This window comes from Corvus moneduloides, chromosome 3, assembly GCF_009650955.1.
Source record: "Corvus moneduloides isolate bCorMon1 chromosome 3, bCorMon1.pri, whole genome shotgun sequence".
NCBI classification, from domain to species: Eukaryota; Metazoa; Chordata; class Aves; order Passeriformes; family Corvidae; genus Corvus; species Corvus moneduloides.
In genome coordinates this window covers 57,921,364-57,934,846 of record NC_045478.1, presented here as the reverse complement: position 1 = coordinate 57,934,846, position 13,483 = coordinate 57,921,364, and the positions used below count along the sequence as shown (strand labels likewise).

The 13,483-nt window shown below is 37.3% G+C and overlaps 1 protein-coding gene across 33 annotated transcripts in view; it reads left to right on the top strand.

Annotated features, from left to right (window-relative positions):
- The window catches only part of EPB41L2 (erythrocyte membrane protein band 4.1 like 2), a 120,242-nt gene that overhangs the window by 90,305 nt on the left and 16,454 nt on the right, over window positions 1–13,483 (top strand). For 7 of the 33 annotated variants that reach the window (XM_032101672.1, XM_032101681.1, XM_032101671.1 and 4 more), the window contains 6 exons: window positions 646–818; window positions 3,716–3,897; window positions 5,414–6,061; window positions 7,999–8,031; window positions 11,098–11,244; window positions 12,600–12,704. In XM_032101672.1, the coding sequence (XP_031957563.1) occupies window positions 646–818; window positions 3,716–3,897; window positions 5,414–6,061; window positions 7,999–8,031; window positions 11,098–11,244; window positions 12,600–12,704 (1,288 nt within the window). Of the gene's footprint in view, window positions 1–645; window positions 819–3,715; window positions 3,898–5,413; window positions 7,751–7,998; window positions 8,032–8,253; window positions 8,317–11,097; window positions 11,245–12,599; window positions 12,705–13,483 lie in introns of those variants that run through there. The other 26 variants (XM_032101689.1, XM_032101675.1, XM_032101685.1 and 23 more) reach the window with 13 other exon arrangements.

Genomic DNA, 13,483 nt, shown 5'->3' with positions numbered 1-13,483 from the left:
ATGTAACTGACTCTTTTTCACACTTTTCACAATATGCTTCTTCCCCCACTCCTTATATCCAGTGAACATCAACCTATATAAATCTATAAATGACATTGTAAAGAAGCTAGAGTCTGAATGTAGACTGTTAAAGTTGTTGCTGTTGGGTAACAACTCTCCAGTGTTCTCAATCTCTTTTCACTTGATACTCCCTTCTATACAGGCTTGAGACACCATTCCCTAACTTTGAGGAACAGGAGCTGCCATACTGGTACCTCAGAATATACGAAAGGCAGTGGAAGTGGAATGTGTAGTGTTTACTATAAGAAACATTCTAAGGAGAGATCTGAGATGTATTCTACATGGACCAAAAATGACCTCAGCTTTCTACAAAAAAATTTAAATTTAACCAAGATAGCACCAAAAGATAGGAATCCCAGATGCTCAGTCATATTGTGGAAAAATGTGATGGTTATCAGCATCACTTCAACTGCAAACAGTAAATAACATGCATTGTTTTAGAAGGTCTTTGCAGAGCTTACAGTAGAATCCTCTCTTGGAGAGCACTGTGAACTGAAGTTGAAATGCAATAAGTAGCTTCAAATTACCTCATTACATACCTGAAATAAAGCCTTTTAAACTGACTTTCCTCATGTTACTTTTTAGACTTGTATCACCAGAACAGCCCCCAAAAGCGAAGTTTCTGACCTTGGGTTCCAAGTTCCGCTACAGCGGCCGTACGCAAGCGCAGACACGACAGGCCAGCAACCTCATAGACAGACCAGCTCCGTACTTCGAGCGCACTTCCAGCAAACGTGTTTCCAGAAGCCTTGATGGAGGTATGAAATCTGACTTATTTTTTCAGTGTTGTGATTGCATTATGCATTGTCACTCTGACCTGACCAACATTCGGAAATGTTAACATTATGGATGGCCAGAAGGTCATTTGACAAATTTATGAATTTCAATTCCTAAAGCCGATTTAGGTACTTGTCAGTGTTAGGTGACCTAAACATTAAGTTCAGTCACTGCCTAAATGGTATGGCACTGCTGTGAATACATGGAAAATTCTATATTGGGTATGTAGCATCTCTGTACACTACTCATACCTTTTTTAAGGGATAGGCACATACCATAGGCTCCTAATAGAATTGTTTGGTCAGTGGCTTCTTTTGGGATCTGGGTTGGCCTGAGCATCTTTAAGCAGAAAAGGCTGAACACATGGTTTCTTAGAGTTTTCCTTCATTTTGTTCAGTATATTGCTATCCTAGTATATTCAGTACTTCAGTGTTTAGTTGAAAGTTTTTATGTTGACTTTGAATAGCTAAAGTTTCTTTTTGTCATTACTGGTGTTTGGTCTTTTTGAGCAGAAATACCGTCTGGTTTCCTTTACTGGAAACAGGCATTCTTTCCAAAGGCAGGGGTAGCAGCACTATGTGTGAGATGTAAAAGCATATGTCTTACTCAAAATCACTTCTACAATAATATAGAATAGAAAAACACTTCAGCAAAATAACATGAAGCTTGACTTAGATTCAGGCACGCACAACTTCACTGGAATAAAAGTGAACCATGACAGTGATGTGAGTTTAGCTACAATTGAGCTGTCAACTTTATCTTATTTTCTTTAAAAAATCTTCTACTTAGAAGAGTTTTACTTCTGCAAATACACATTCTTCTATACTATGACAAAGAAGAAACTGGGACACTTGCTTGGGAAACCTACCAATCTTACCTTTCGAGAACTGAAGTAAAAATATGAGGCAAAAGTGCTTGCACTGCTATAGCATGTGATGACTTCTTGTGGCAACCAAAAAACCCATCACCACGTCAGTGTTACTGAGTCTGGTTTTGTTCCTTTTCTTCTTTCGGTTAGAAACAATTTGAATTCTTCACAACTCTCAACGGTTGTATAATCAAGCCTCTCTGACATCCCTTGTGCATCATCTGTAGAATACAGGCATGCATGCATGTGTGTTCAGGCCCTAACTTTCACTCTTACAGAAGCATCAGCGTCAAAATTTTGAGCATGATGAAACATTGTTCTGAAAGCTGCTTTGCACAAAAGGATCTGGGGACTCCAGTGGAACAGGTTGAACACGAGTCAACGTGAGAGTGTCCTTACAGCAAAGAAGGTTGTCTGTATTCTGGGCTGGATTAGCAAAAGTGTAGCTGGCACATCAGAAATTATTGTTCTTCTCTATTCAGTACTTTCTGAAGACCACGCCTGAAATACCGTGTTCATCTTTGCTCTCTGCAGTACTAGATGAGCAGTGACATATTACGAGCCCAGTAAGGACCACCAAGCTGGTCAGAGGGCTGGGGGCCTGTGATATATGAGGAGAGGCTGAGGGAACTGTGGTCCTTAAGCTTTAAAAGGAGAAGGCTGTAGTGAGGTATTACTGTCTACAGCTACTGACAGGAAACCTATAGAAAAAACAGAGCCATGTGTTTCTCAGAGGTGCCTGGTGATAGAGCAGTGGGGCATGCCTGCAAGCTGAGACACAGCAAATTTTGGTTACAAGTAACAAATTTTTGCTTGTTTAAAAACACCTTGGAGGTGCTTAAAACTCACCTGGACAAGCCCTTGAGCAACCTGGTCTAATTCGACCTTCTCTGAGCAGGGGTTTGGATTAGCTGACCTCTGGATGTTCCTTCCAACGTAAGTTACTCTGATTTATCAAAATTTACTCATGGAACTTGAGGGACATATACCCAAGAAATGCTCTCTTTGCCACCTAAGAAGGGATCAGAAGTTTAAGTTGCAGAACTTACAGGGGCCCTGCAAAAGCCTTACATCCCAAATGCCATATTTCCCATTAGCTGGGCTTGGCTTCTTACCCTCTTAAGGGAGCCTCTGGTGTGAAGCTTAGACTTTTGAAAAGAGGATATCCCTCAAAGGTACTCCCAAGACACACCTCTTCCTCTCAACTTTCTGCACCTTGGCTTTGTAAAGCAAAGCATATGGAGGTATTACAGAACATTACTAAATGAATTAAGTTTGTATCAAAGTTGTATTTATTAAAACTCCTTCATTTAATGAATTCTCCTCTGTTTCATTACTACTATTTTGACTAAGTCATCATGATTTAAAAAAAGAGCCATCCTGCTCATTAATCCTGTTATGCTGAATGAAAGAAGAGGAAAAACATTTAAGGCCTTTCACTCCCTTGTGCTTTGACTATTTTCAAGTGTACATACTCAGTATTTCCTCCTTCCATTTTTTGCAAGCATATAGGGAGATAAGTTCTTACTTTCACTGAGCTGTTTGTGCAGTTTTGCTAAAGTTCCAGTGAAAAATAGTGTGACAATTATATGCGTAGCAATTTCTACATTACATTAAAGTAGTCCTCTCAAATAGTGAATTTCTACAAAATCCTCTTTAATAATTGTCTCTCTTTTTTTAATGGTGATTTACACAGTCAAAAGAACAATACCTTCAATTTATCTTCCAAGACTAATCAAGAAGTTGATAAATACTTGTCTGATACTGTGAGGGTTTTTTACATACATAATAAGTGCAAGTTTTACGAAAAGGGTGCATTGCTGTTCATATCAGTGCAATGGGAACCACAGACTTTTTGTAAAGCCAAGAAGATGAAAAATACTGTATCACTCAGTAACTAGCTGTGTTGATCACTGCTGATACAATCATAAAATGTTTTTCTTAAGAAGATTTAAAACCAAAATGTTTCAGCTTACCCAAATTAACCAAAATTATTTTGTTTTCTAATAGCTCCCATGGGTATTTCAGACCAAAGTCTTCTAAGAGACTTCTCTGCTACTGCAGGGCAGGCTGCCAGAGATAAAATCATTGATCTTGAAGCTGCTGGTCAGGCCAAGTTAAAAGAAGGTGGCAGAGAAGAAGATGAAAGCCCACTCAAAACTCCACAATTAGAATTGACTCAGGATGGAAAGGTATGTCTGACTTTCACACCGAAATTATTTGTTCATGTGGTGTGTGTCCACATGTGGTTATTTAGTGCCTATCAGTTCTGAGTATCATACACCACATTATATTAAAATATTAAAGGAAAATCGTCAAGTGGTTTCTGTGTGTTTAACTTAATGTAAGTGTATGTAAGCAAAAGAGAATACAAACTTCCAAATGGCACTGACCTAGAGTTTCTTTTATTGCTATAAATTGAACTTAAATTCTCAGTAAGCTTGCATGTGTTCTTGAAAAAATGTTTCAAAGGGTTAGTTTTATTAACTTCCTTAGTTCGTTTAGACTTGAATAAAAATGTTAATGTACCATGGTTATGTACACTCTACAAAGTTGGGTATATTATGACTGAGTTTAATTACCGTAAGTAACAATTTTGGTAGCCATTGCAGAATTATGTCATCCTTTAAAAACTTGTATGTTGACTAAGGTATAGATATCTGTGAAAAGTTAAGTACTGTGATCTGTTCCTGTTGCAACCATTTGCTTGTTTGTTTGAGCTACTGGGGGAATAGGTCCAAAAATTTAATTTATTTTTTCTATGATTTGATGTAAAAATTTCCTCCCAAAGTGCTGGCTAAAATCTGCTGCTCTTTCTCTCTTGGAGATCATTTCTATTTCAACGATTCTCCAGAACTTCGTTTAATATTTAAAGAGTAATTTTGTCCTCAAACATTTTTGCAAGTTAGTTACCCATTTTATTCTTAGTGAGACTGCTGAGTTTCTCTGTGCAGTTCATATGTTTCCACTGCATTCAAGTGTAGGAAGAGAACAAATACCACAGTTATATTTGTTTTTTTGTTTGCTGGCAAGTTGAAATAATTTTGAATTTGAAGAGAAAAAAGGCACACACAGTTTCTTTATGGGAGAAAAAATGGTAAAATAAATTACTATATTTTGCCTTCAGCCTTGGTAGAATGGTGATTCTCCCTTGTTTTCAAAGTGGTGTATCTTTCAGTATTTTAACCAACAGTTGTGGAGGGGAGGGCACTATTTCAGGAAGTTGTTCCAGGAAGCTGTTCAGTAAGGTTTTGTTACACATGCTTATTCTGTGAACAGCTTTTTTTTTCCCCCCTAGTGCAGATGCTTCTTTTCCTTTCTGGTTCTCTTTAAGTCTTAGAGAAAACAGTTATAAACTCAAGAAGTGCCAGCTTGTCTTTCGTGTACTGCACTGTCCTCTGACCTTTCTGCCAAAGCTTTGAATGTCTGTCTGCTTCCATCTGTTTTAAGTGACTATTACAGTTCAAAAGTGCACAGTTCTTTACAGCCTGAGATCAAAACATTTGTAATAGGTTCCTTTCATAATCCACAGAAGTAAACAAGTTGGCTGCTTGTAAAACACAGCGGGATTTTTATTTCTATTGCTTTAGTAAAGCTATCCCTTCTTCTAAGTAAAAGTTTTCACTAACTAATAATTTCTTTTTTTTCCCTCTTCATGTGCCTTCAAACTTGCATTTTTGTTGTGCTTTCATTTTCCACTGTGCACAGAACTTTTTTCTTCAGCTCACTCACGTACACCCATCATCACTGTCCATCCATTCCATGTCATCCCATTTCACAAACTTGTCACCTGTCCCCGAGATCGACATGCTTTCAGATATTTCTGAGGAAGACCCCTTTGAAGAGCCCCTCCTTACCATTCCAGACATTTCAGAGTGCAATTCCATGGAACAAACATCAGATCATAATAAAACCAGAACAGCTTCACCAAGTAATACCTTTGAATCGATGAGACCCCTAGATAGTCGAGGCTCCCCTACCGTTGAGGGAAGAATCCATACAAATGACTACAAAAGCACTGAGTTGTGCGTCTCATTCAGCTTCTTCAGATGCCTTTCTTTTCGTTTCCGTTCGCTGCTTGATGAGGATGGCTATATTACTTTTCCTAGCCTTCCTGATGTTTGCATTTCTTTCCTCCCACCTGGCCTTCAGCACTATATTCCTATTACCTCTCCTTCCTTCATCCCCTCTTTTCTCCTTATCTTTGTCCTCCTTCTGTCTGCTTTCCAGTCTATTCCTTTTTCACTCACATTTTCCCTTCCTCTTGCTCTGTCCCTTTGCTACCTGGAGCCTAAGGTGACTTCCTTTAGTAGCTCTAATGGCAATGACCTGAATGACAAAGCAGAGGAAGAGGAGGTGTGTAATTTTGCTGCTTAAATGTTGACACTTGCACATTGCATTTATGCTTTTTCTCACGAGGCTTGCTCAGTTTTGCACACTTCCTAGTTAGAGATGTATCTGTGTACATGCCTGTAAATATATATATATAAATACACAAATGCATATGTATCTTTTTAGCATTTCTCATTTGTGAAAAATTGCCATCGTGGGACTCTTAGTCAATAGATAGCTCATGGTTTTTCTGCCTAATTTCCTACAGCATGCATAATTTCATTGTATTCCACAGATACTGAGCTGCAGGTGGACTTGCATTGTAGTTTAAAATGTTAACGAGCACATAAATCTGAATACTGAAAGTGCTCTGTGTAACAATAGATGTTATTTGATACTATTTGCAAGTTCTATTTGCACTGTCAATTGGTCTTAAAATGCCTGTCTCCTGCATGCATTGACTGGAATGCACATGTGTGAAGTTCTGTTTAGAACTGAAAAATGAAATTCCTAAAAGCTGAATTCAGAAAACTGCGAATACTTTAAAATCAGTGTTCTGTTATTCCAGATTTCAGATGTTTCAGCTCTCCAAGGGTGTGTGCAAAGTTGAGTCTGTCCAAGGCACTTTTTCTTTTTTCACATGCTTTGATTAATCTCTAGCAGCAGTTGAGACTGATTTCATTCATTAGCTGGGATTGCAGGCTGTGTCAGGCTGTATCACTGGTCTGAACGTTCTTTGGAATACACTGCTAAAATTGCTGTTCAGAAGCCTCAGTCACACTAGTATGTTGCTCTGATCATCTGGAGTGGCTGACAAAATGCCTCCTTTCCTTATGTCTGCTGCACGTACTACAGCAATACCACTAGAAAAAGGTCTTCTATTTTGATCCTCAAAGAAAATATTAAACCAATTATTATAGAATCAAAAAGGAGGAGGATCTGTTGAATGTTACATTTAACAAAGTTTGCTAAACCAATGTACATATTAAAGACATGCTAAATATGACACGATGTCATTATAATACCAGTCTAAGTATAAAATAACAAAAAACATGACACTAAGATTTTCTCAATTTTTCTGTAGCCTAATTCAATCCATAATTTGTAACATACTTACATAAAATAGAACCCCAGATAAGTCAGGAATTAATGAAAATGAGATATGTACTACATCATATGTGCATTCACACAGAATTCAAAATGTAACAGTATGAATAGTAAATCCCTCTTCAAATTTATGAACTTGCAGTGTGTTGACTTGTAAATGCATCTTTTCCTAAGATTACCAGTTGATATTTGTACTTGTGGAAAGACAACTGGGAAGTGGTTCACTTTTTAAAGAATGCTGTTCCTAAAGGCATTCAGAATACTTGGAGATAAGATATGAAGATTAGTTACTATTTCCAACAGAATGCATTGCAGTTTAAGAATAAATATATTCACCTAAAAAGAGGGGGGGGGGTGGGGGGTGTGTGCAAATAGTTCATCCCAAGACAACAACATTCCTAAAATTTAAGACAGTTGGTAAATACAGTGTTTAAGAGTTTGACTTGAACCCTAGACTCTTTTCCCAAAAGAACTCCTGGATTAGATTCCATTTTCTCATCAACTCGTTGCAGGATTTAAGTCACTTACCATAGAAATTATGCATATCATTTTTCTTCGTTACTCATTCTTAAATTTTCACCTGGGAAACAATAAAAAGCACAGCAAGAAAGAGACACAGTGTGAAACTTCCATTTTTCATGCCACTTATGCCAAAAATTACTTCAGCCATTCTACAACAATGTAGGTGCAAGAAGACCCAAGTTGCTTAATTTCGACATCTGGGGCCGAAAAAGTAAAGGTCTGTAAAATCCAGCACATTTAGCAGCATTTACAAAGAGATGAAGCCTCTGTGTTAGTCTGTAAGCCAATGTTAACACCTCCTTTTCTTGATAATTTGTCATGCGCTCACACAGGTGGAATGCGAAGAGGAGGAAGCACAGCAGAAGGTGCTTGGTTGTTCTTTTACAATTGAACCTGGCTGTGGCTGCCTGCCTTGTTAGCACCCTAAATTTTCTGTGGGTTTTGTCTGAATAGTGCCTTTTCACCATACCATTTTATTTCCTTTATTTAACTGATTGTAAGGGTCCTTTTTTATTTACTTGCTGGTCCATTTTATGTTCTTTATGTTTTGTTTTCGTTTTTTTTGTTTATGTGGCTCAATTTCACAGATCAGTTCCTTGAGAGTAGACGGGGAAAATATTTATGTCAGACATAGCAATTTAATGTTGGAGGTTTGTATATAATACAAGAAATACTCTCCATTCTCACGGGCTGCCAGGCTGCATGGAATGGGAGGTCACTTGCAAGCTGTTAGGGACACAGTGCATGAAGTGCATGGGGAAAACCAGCTTGGAAATGTTGCATGTTATCATTCTAGTTTCTGAGTTTAAATAAAAAACAAACAAATGCAAAAAACCCACAACCAGCCCTCAGCTTGAACGCTGAATGTCAATTAGTGTATTTTTGCTAAATGTTTTCAAGGTGGCAACAGGGAATAATAGCCCTATTTAGATAAAGTAAACACATGGGTGCAATTCATAATTCTAAATTGATTTTTGTACATTGCACCTCAATGTTTGCATCTTCTGTTGAGCAGGGCTTCTAGCTTTTGCCAGTTTAATCTACCTTCATCAAATACATTAGCTGAATAAATAGAATTAGTAAGGGGCAAGCAGCAGAAATATAGAAAGCCAGTTCTGGTTCTGACACTGGTTTTAGGAGCATTGAGAAATGATGAAAGGATCAGATATTCAAAGATTCAATGTTTGGATATCTTCTGAAATATTTGCTTTATTTTTTCCTTTTCAAATGGAAGTAAATTTTGCTTCTTGAAGGTTGGTTTTCATTGAAGATGAGCAACAACAAAGAGCTTTGAACAGTACGTTCATGCATAGTGCTTTGTCACTGAAGCAGAGATTTTTATTGCAAGAATTTTCATATAGATTGCTAATCTCAATTATTTTATCAGAGACTGTCTGTAGTTATAATCAGTATCATTTAACTTGTGGTTAATAACCTAAGCTAATATCTGAAAATGTTTTAGAAAATCCTACTGCTGTCTTTATTTTATTCATCCAGATGGGGCTATAAATAATTCCCTTTGTCACAAAAACTGTTTTTTTTAAATCATTGGTTTTGTTCAGTAATAAGGAGATGTGTGGATCGCAGTAACCCAACTAATGTTTTATGGCTTTTTGCAGCTTTTTATCACTATTGAAACTTTGCTTGTGTATAACTTACTAAAGCACTGAAAGTGTGCATTGCATAACTGTGCTTTGATCAAGTCCAAGAAATGTGCCTTGTGTCAAGCCAAGACAGGTCTTACAATAATGACGTGATTGTTACGAGCTTCAGTTGTATAATAGAATGCCTTTGGCATAAGATTTTACTTCACTCAGGAAATAGAAACTGTAGGGGGACATACTTAATGTCTCATTTGTTAGTCCAGGATGAAAAGTGGTCCTGTGACAATACAAACCTACTGAGTTGCCAGAAGGGGAGAGGTTCAAATGTTCAAGCTGCATGCAGGCTTATCCACAGGGTTAGGAAATATACATGCAGCACCAAACCCTTACTGGGGCTGAACATGCAAGTGAAAAGAACTTAGAAACTAATGAGTTTGGTGGTTGGATTTTTCATGACTTAATGTGAAGTGTCTTTGCATTGTGATCACTGAAAATAAAAATCCTAACCTAAATGGTAAATTTCGGAACGCTCTGCTAAAAAGTATTTAAAATCTTTGTAAAAACATCCAGATTCTTTACCTAGATTATTATTTCTTACGACATTCTTTTGACAAAACTTCCTCAGTCCGCAATGATAATATTTCATTTTAATACTCAGTCTTTTAGTTCTTTACTAAAAATGGATCGGAGGCTTAAACTTGAATATAACTACAGGATACTACTGAAAAAAATATTCTTGTGTTAGAGTAAGCATAAACTTTTCTCAAGACCTGGAATGCTGGAAGGAAGACAAATTGTGAAGGCAGGGTGAAATCTGCTTTTCCCACCAAAGTCCAGCCACTGTATTTAGAAGACAATGAATTCCCAAGAAAGCTAAACATATATATTTTTGTCTGGTTACTAGAGCACTTACATTTTGGCACAGCTCCTGAACCTCACCTCTGCCCCGTAGCTGGTACAAAGTGAAAGAATCCCTTGTAGTTATTTGATCCAAGGTGCTGCAGTTTGGCCTCAATGGGTCATGACAAAATCTCATTTGGTATTCATGCTGTGGTGTCCCCTTTGGTACTGGTCCATGGAGGTGCAATTTAGAGAGATCATTTTTTTGGTACTGGCATGCATGAAAACTATTCCTACTTGTGTCTGTCTGCTGTCAGGTTCTTAAATGTAGAATTGGTAGGTAACAGGTTTTAAGTCTTTAAATCTGACTCTTCCAGTAAGTTTAAGCCTACACGAGAGGCACAATGAGTTGTCCCTCTGAAGCTAAGCAGGTGTTAGCTGCTTGCATATTTGGCTGTGTAGTATTGTGTTCACAGATGTAAGTATTTTTCATGGAGCTCGTAATATAAAGAAAGATCCATTTTTATGCTCCTTGGGTTAAACTATTCTTTCTTAAAGCTACCTTCAGTTATGTTAGCTGTGCAGTATCCTGAGACATTTGCTTCTGTGCTTACAAATTTTAGTTGAAAGCAAACAGCTCCTGGAAATTATTATTGTTTCAAAGGGCTAGTAGTGTCATGTTTTGGGTGAAAGTAGCTCTCTGCTAAATAACCATGTACAGCATTATTTTCCTTTGCTTGAAAATATGGAAGAAGCAGTGTATGAGTAGACCTTCACTACAAAAACAAAATTAAAAGATCTTGGTTCCTTGCAGCCTTAAATTTTTTATTTTGAGGCACTCCAAAGAGGGTCACCTTTTCAGACACAAGGCACTTTCCTTGGTTTGGTTGCTTCTGTTTCCTTTTTTTTTTTTTTTTTTTTCCCCCAGTTAAGTTTGCTTTTGTTGTCGTGTTTTGTCCTACTTTGTTTTATGTTGCGGGTTGCTAGGACCTGGATAAGACCCAGGACGACTTACTGAAACACCAGGCTAGCATTAGTGAGCTCAAGCGCAATTTCATGGAATCCACACCCGAACCACGCCCAAATGAGTGGGAAAAGCGGCGTATCACACCTCTGTCCCTACAGACACAAGGGGTATGTCACTGCACACACCTGTCTGCATGCCTTTCCATACAACCCTGTATGTAATACAGCAAATGCAGTTTGTCCTTTAGGTTAACACTATTTGTGTGGTGTAATATTTGTTATTACTAAGTATACATTAACTTTTTTAGCACTTACTATTGGACCTGACTTTAAATTGTGGGTGGAATTTTATTTTTCTACATGAACAACTGAATTAGAGGAAAACAGAAGTGATGGCAGTATTTTCCTGTATGTTAAGGATATCTTAAATTTCACTCTGATTTACACAGATTGATAATTTTTCAGTGACAGTAGAACTTTTCCTTCCTTTTCTATATCTTTATCTCTTCATAGACAGCTTGTGCATAAAGAGACACACAGTCTGTGTTTTGTTTCAGAAGGACTTCATGCGATCAGTTAATTTACAGTATTGACTTCTGGACACATTTAATGTAGTTGTTAAAATTTACTTATCTTAATCTTTAAGAGTCTGTAAAATGAATTTATCTACTTTTTCTCTCTACCTCTCCTTTCTGACTGAACCTTGAAACAGCAGTATGGAAAACAGTTTTCTACAAATAACATCCTGAAAGCCTGTACCAAGAAAGCTACCCAAATTTCTCATGCTGTTGTGAAACTTGTAGTTATATTGGGTTATTAGCTGTTTCTTTCAGGAGATGAGTAAATCAGTCTTTTAAAGCAATCAGCTTGTGGTGTTGTCCTTGTCTATCACCATGGTTCCCACCCTTCCTTCCTTAAATGTATTGTTGTCCTATCCCCTTAAATTCTTCAGCTTTCTTTTAGTGCACAGAAATGTGAGCTTTCAATTAAGCAGGCCTGATGCTACAGAATTCTTTTTGATAATAGGACGTTATTTCAGTAATATCTGTAAGCAGTCTGAACTGTGAGTATGCGCATACAGAGAACACAGCAACTATGCATCACTTCTTTATTCTGTTAATTTATGGTTACTGCCAAGAAATTCCTCAAATTTCTTAGTACCACCTTAATATTTCTACCCATGGTGGTATATGCATAGATACAAATGTTGGTCATATTTTCAAATATTCATGACACAGTGGTTCATTTAATAGCGATAAATATATTTTTGGTTGAAACAGAGATTTATGTCAAAGTGTAACTTAATTTTTATTATGTGTTTGTGTGTATTTTCTGTATTAATTTCTTTGCATTGAAGTTGAGGCCCCTGCAAGTTATTTTATATCTGGTGATTTGGTTTCTTTTTTTGCTCATCTAGTATGTTCTGTCACTTCCAGATGATTTGGTTTTATGTTTATGTACAGTGTATGTCTGTTTCATTGCTTGTTGATTTACACTGGTTTTATAAAATGAAAACCAAATAGAAAAAAGGAGACCACATTTTCCAAGTGAAAACACTGCCTGGGAAGGAGAAACAATGGATTGCAATGCCGTGGATTGCTGGAGCAAAACCAGAGGAAACCGATAAGGTGGCTGCCCTGAAACCTGCTGCTTTGTCGCTATATCTGCTGTGGGCTAGCTTGCTAGCTTGGGCACTTCTTTCTTGTTCTTTTTTTTTTTTTTTTCCTTGATGGAAATAACTTTTTTAAGCCAATACTGGAAGGAGAATGTTGAGTTGTAAACCAGGATCTCTGTGTGTATATGTGTATAGATACACACATATAAGAATGCCAGCAACATTTTTCTTAAAACGTCAAACTAACCATGAAGTTCTGAATGGCCACTATTTGAAAAGAAAACCAATTTTTCACTGGAAAATTACTGTATTTGATGTGACTAGGATGACACCAAAACATGTATTTTCACTCTGTATGGAAATAATTGCTTGCCATTACTAGACACTTCACACAAGAACTTTTGCTTTGGGTGTTCACTATGTAATCATTGTTCAAATCAATAATGCTGTATAAACAGCTTCATTTCAAAGGCAACCTGTTCTGAGTACCTCTGCACTTCTGTACCTGTATTTTCATTCAGGAAAAGAGGGAGGGTTTGTCCCTGATAAGTTGGTTTAACATCTATGCAAAGAAAAGCACTCTATAACCAGTGGGACTAGTAGCAGTGTGATAGTGATGAGTAGCAATTGTGATGTTGCTTTTTTTACATCACTTTTGGTCTATTAGGTGAATGTGAAGCTGGCAGTCCTATTTCACTAACATATAGAAATATGACATTTGGGAAACTGTATTTCCATCCTGAATTATTTGTTGATGGATGCCTGTTGATCCTTGCCTGTCCTTTAGGATAG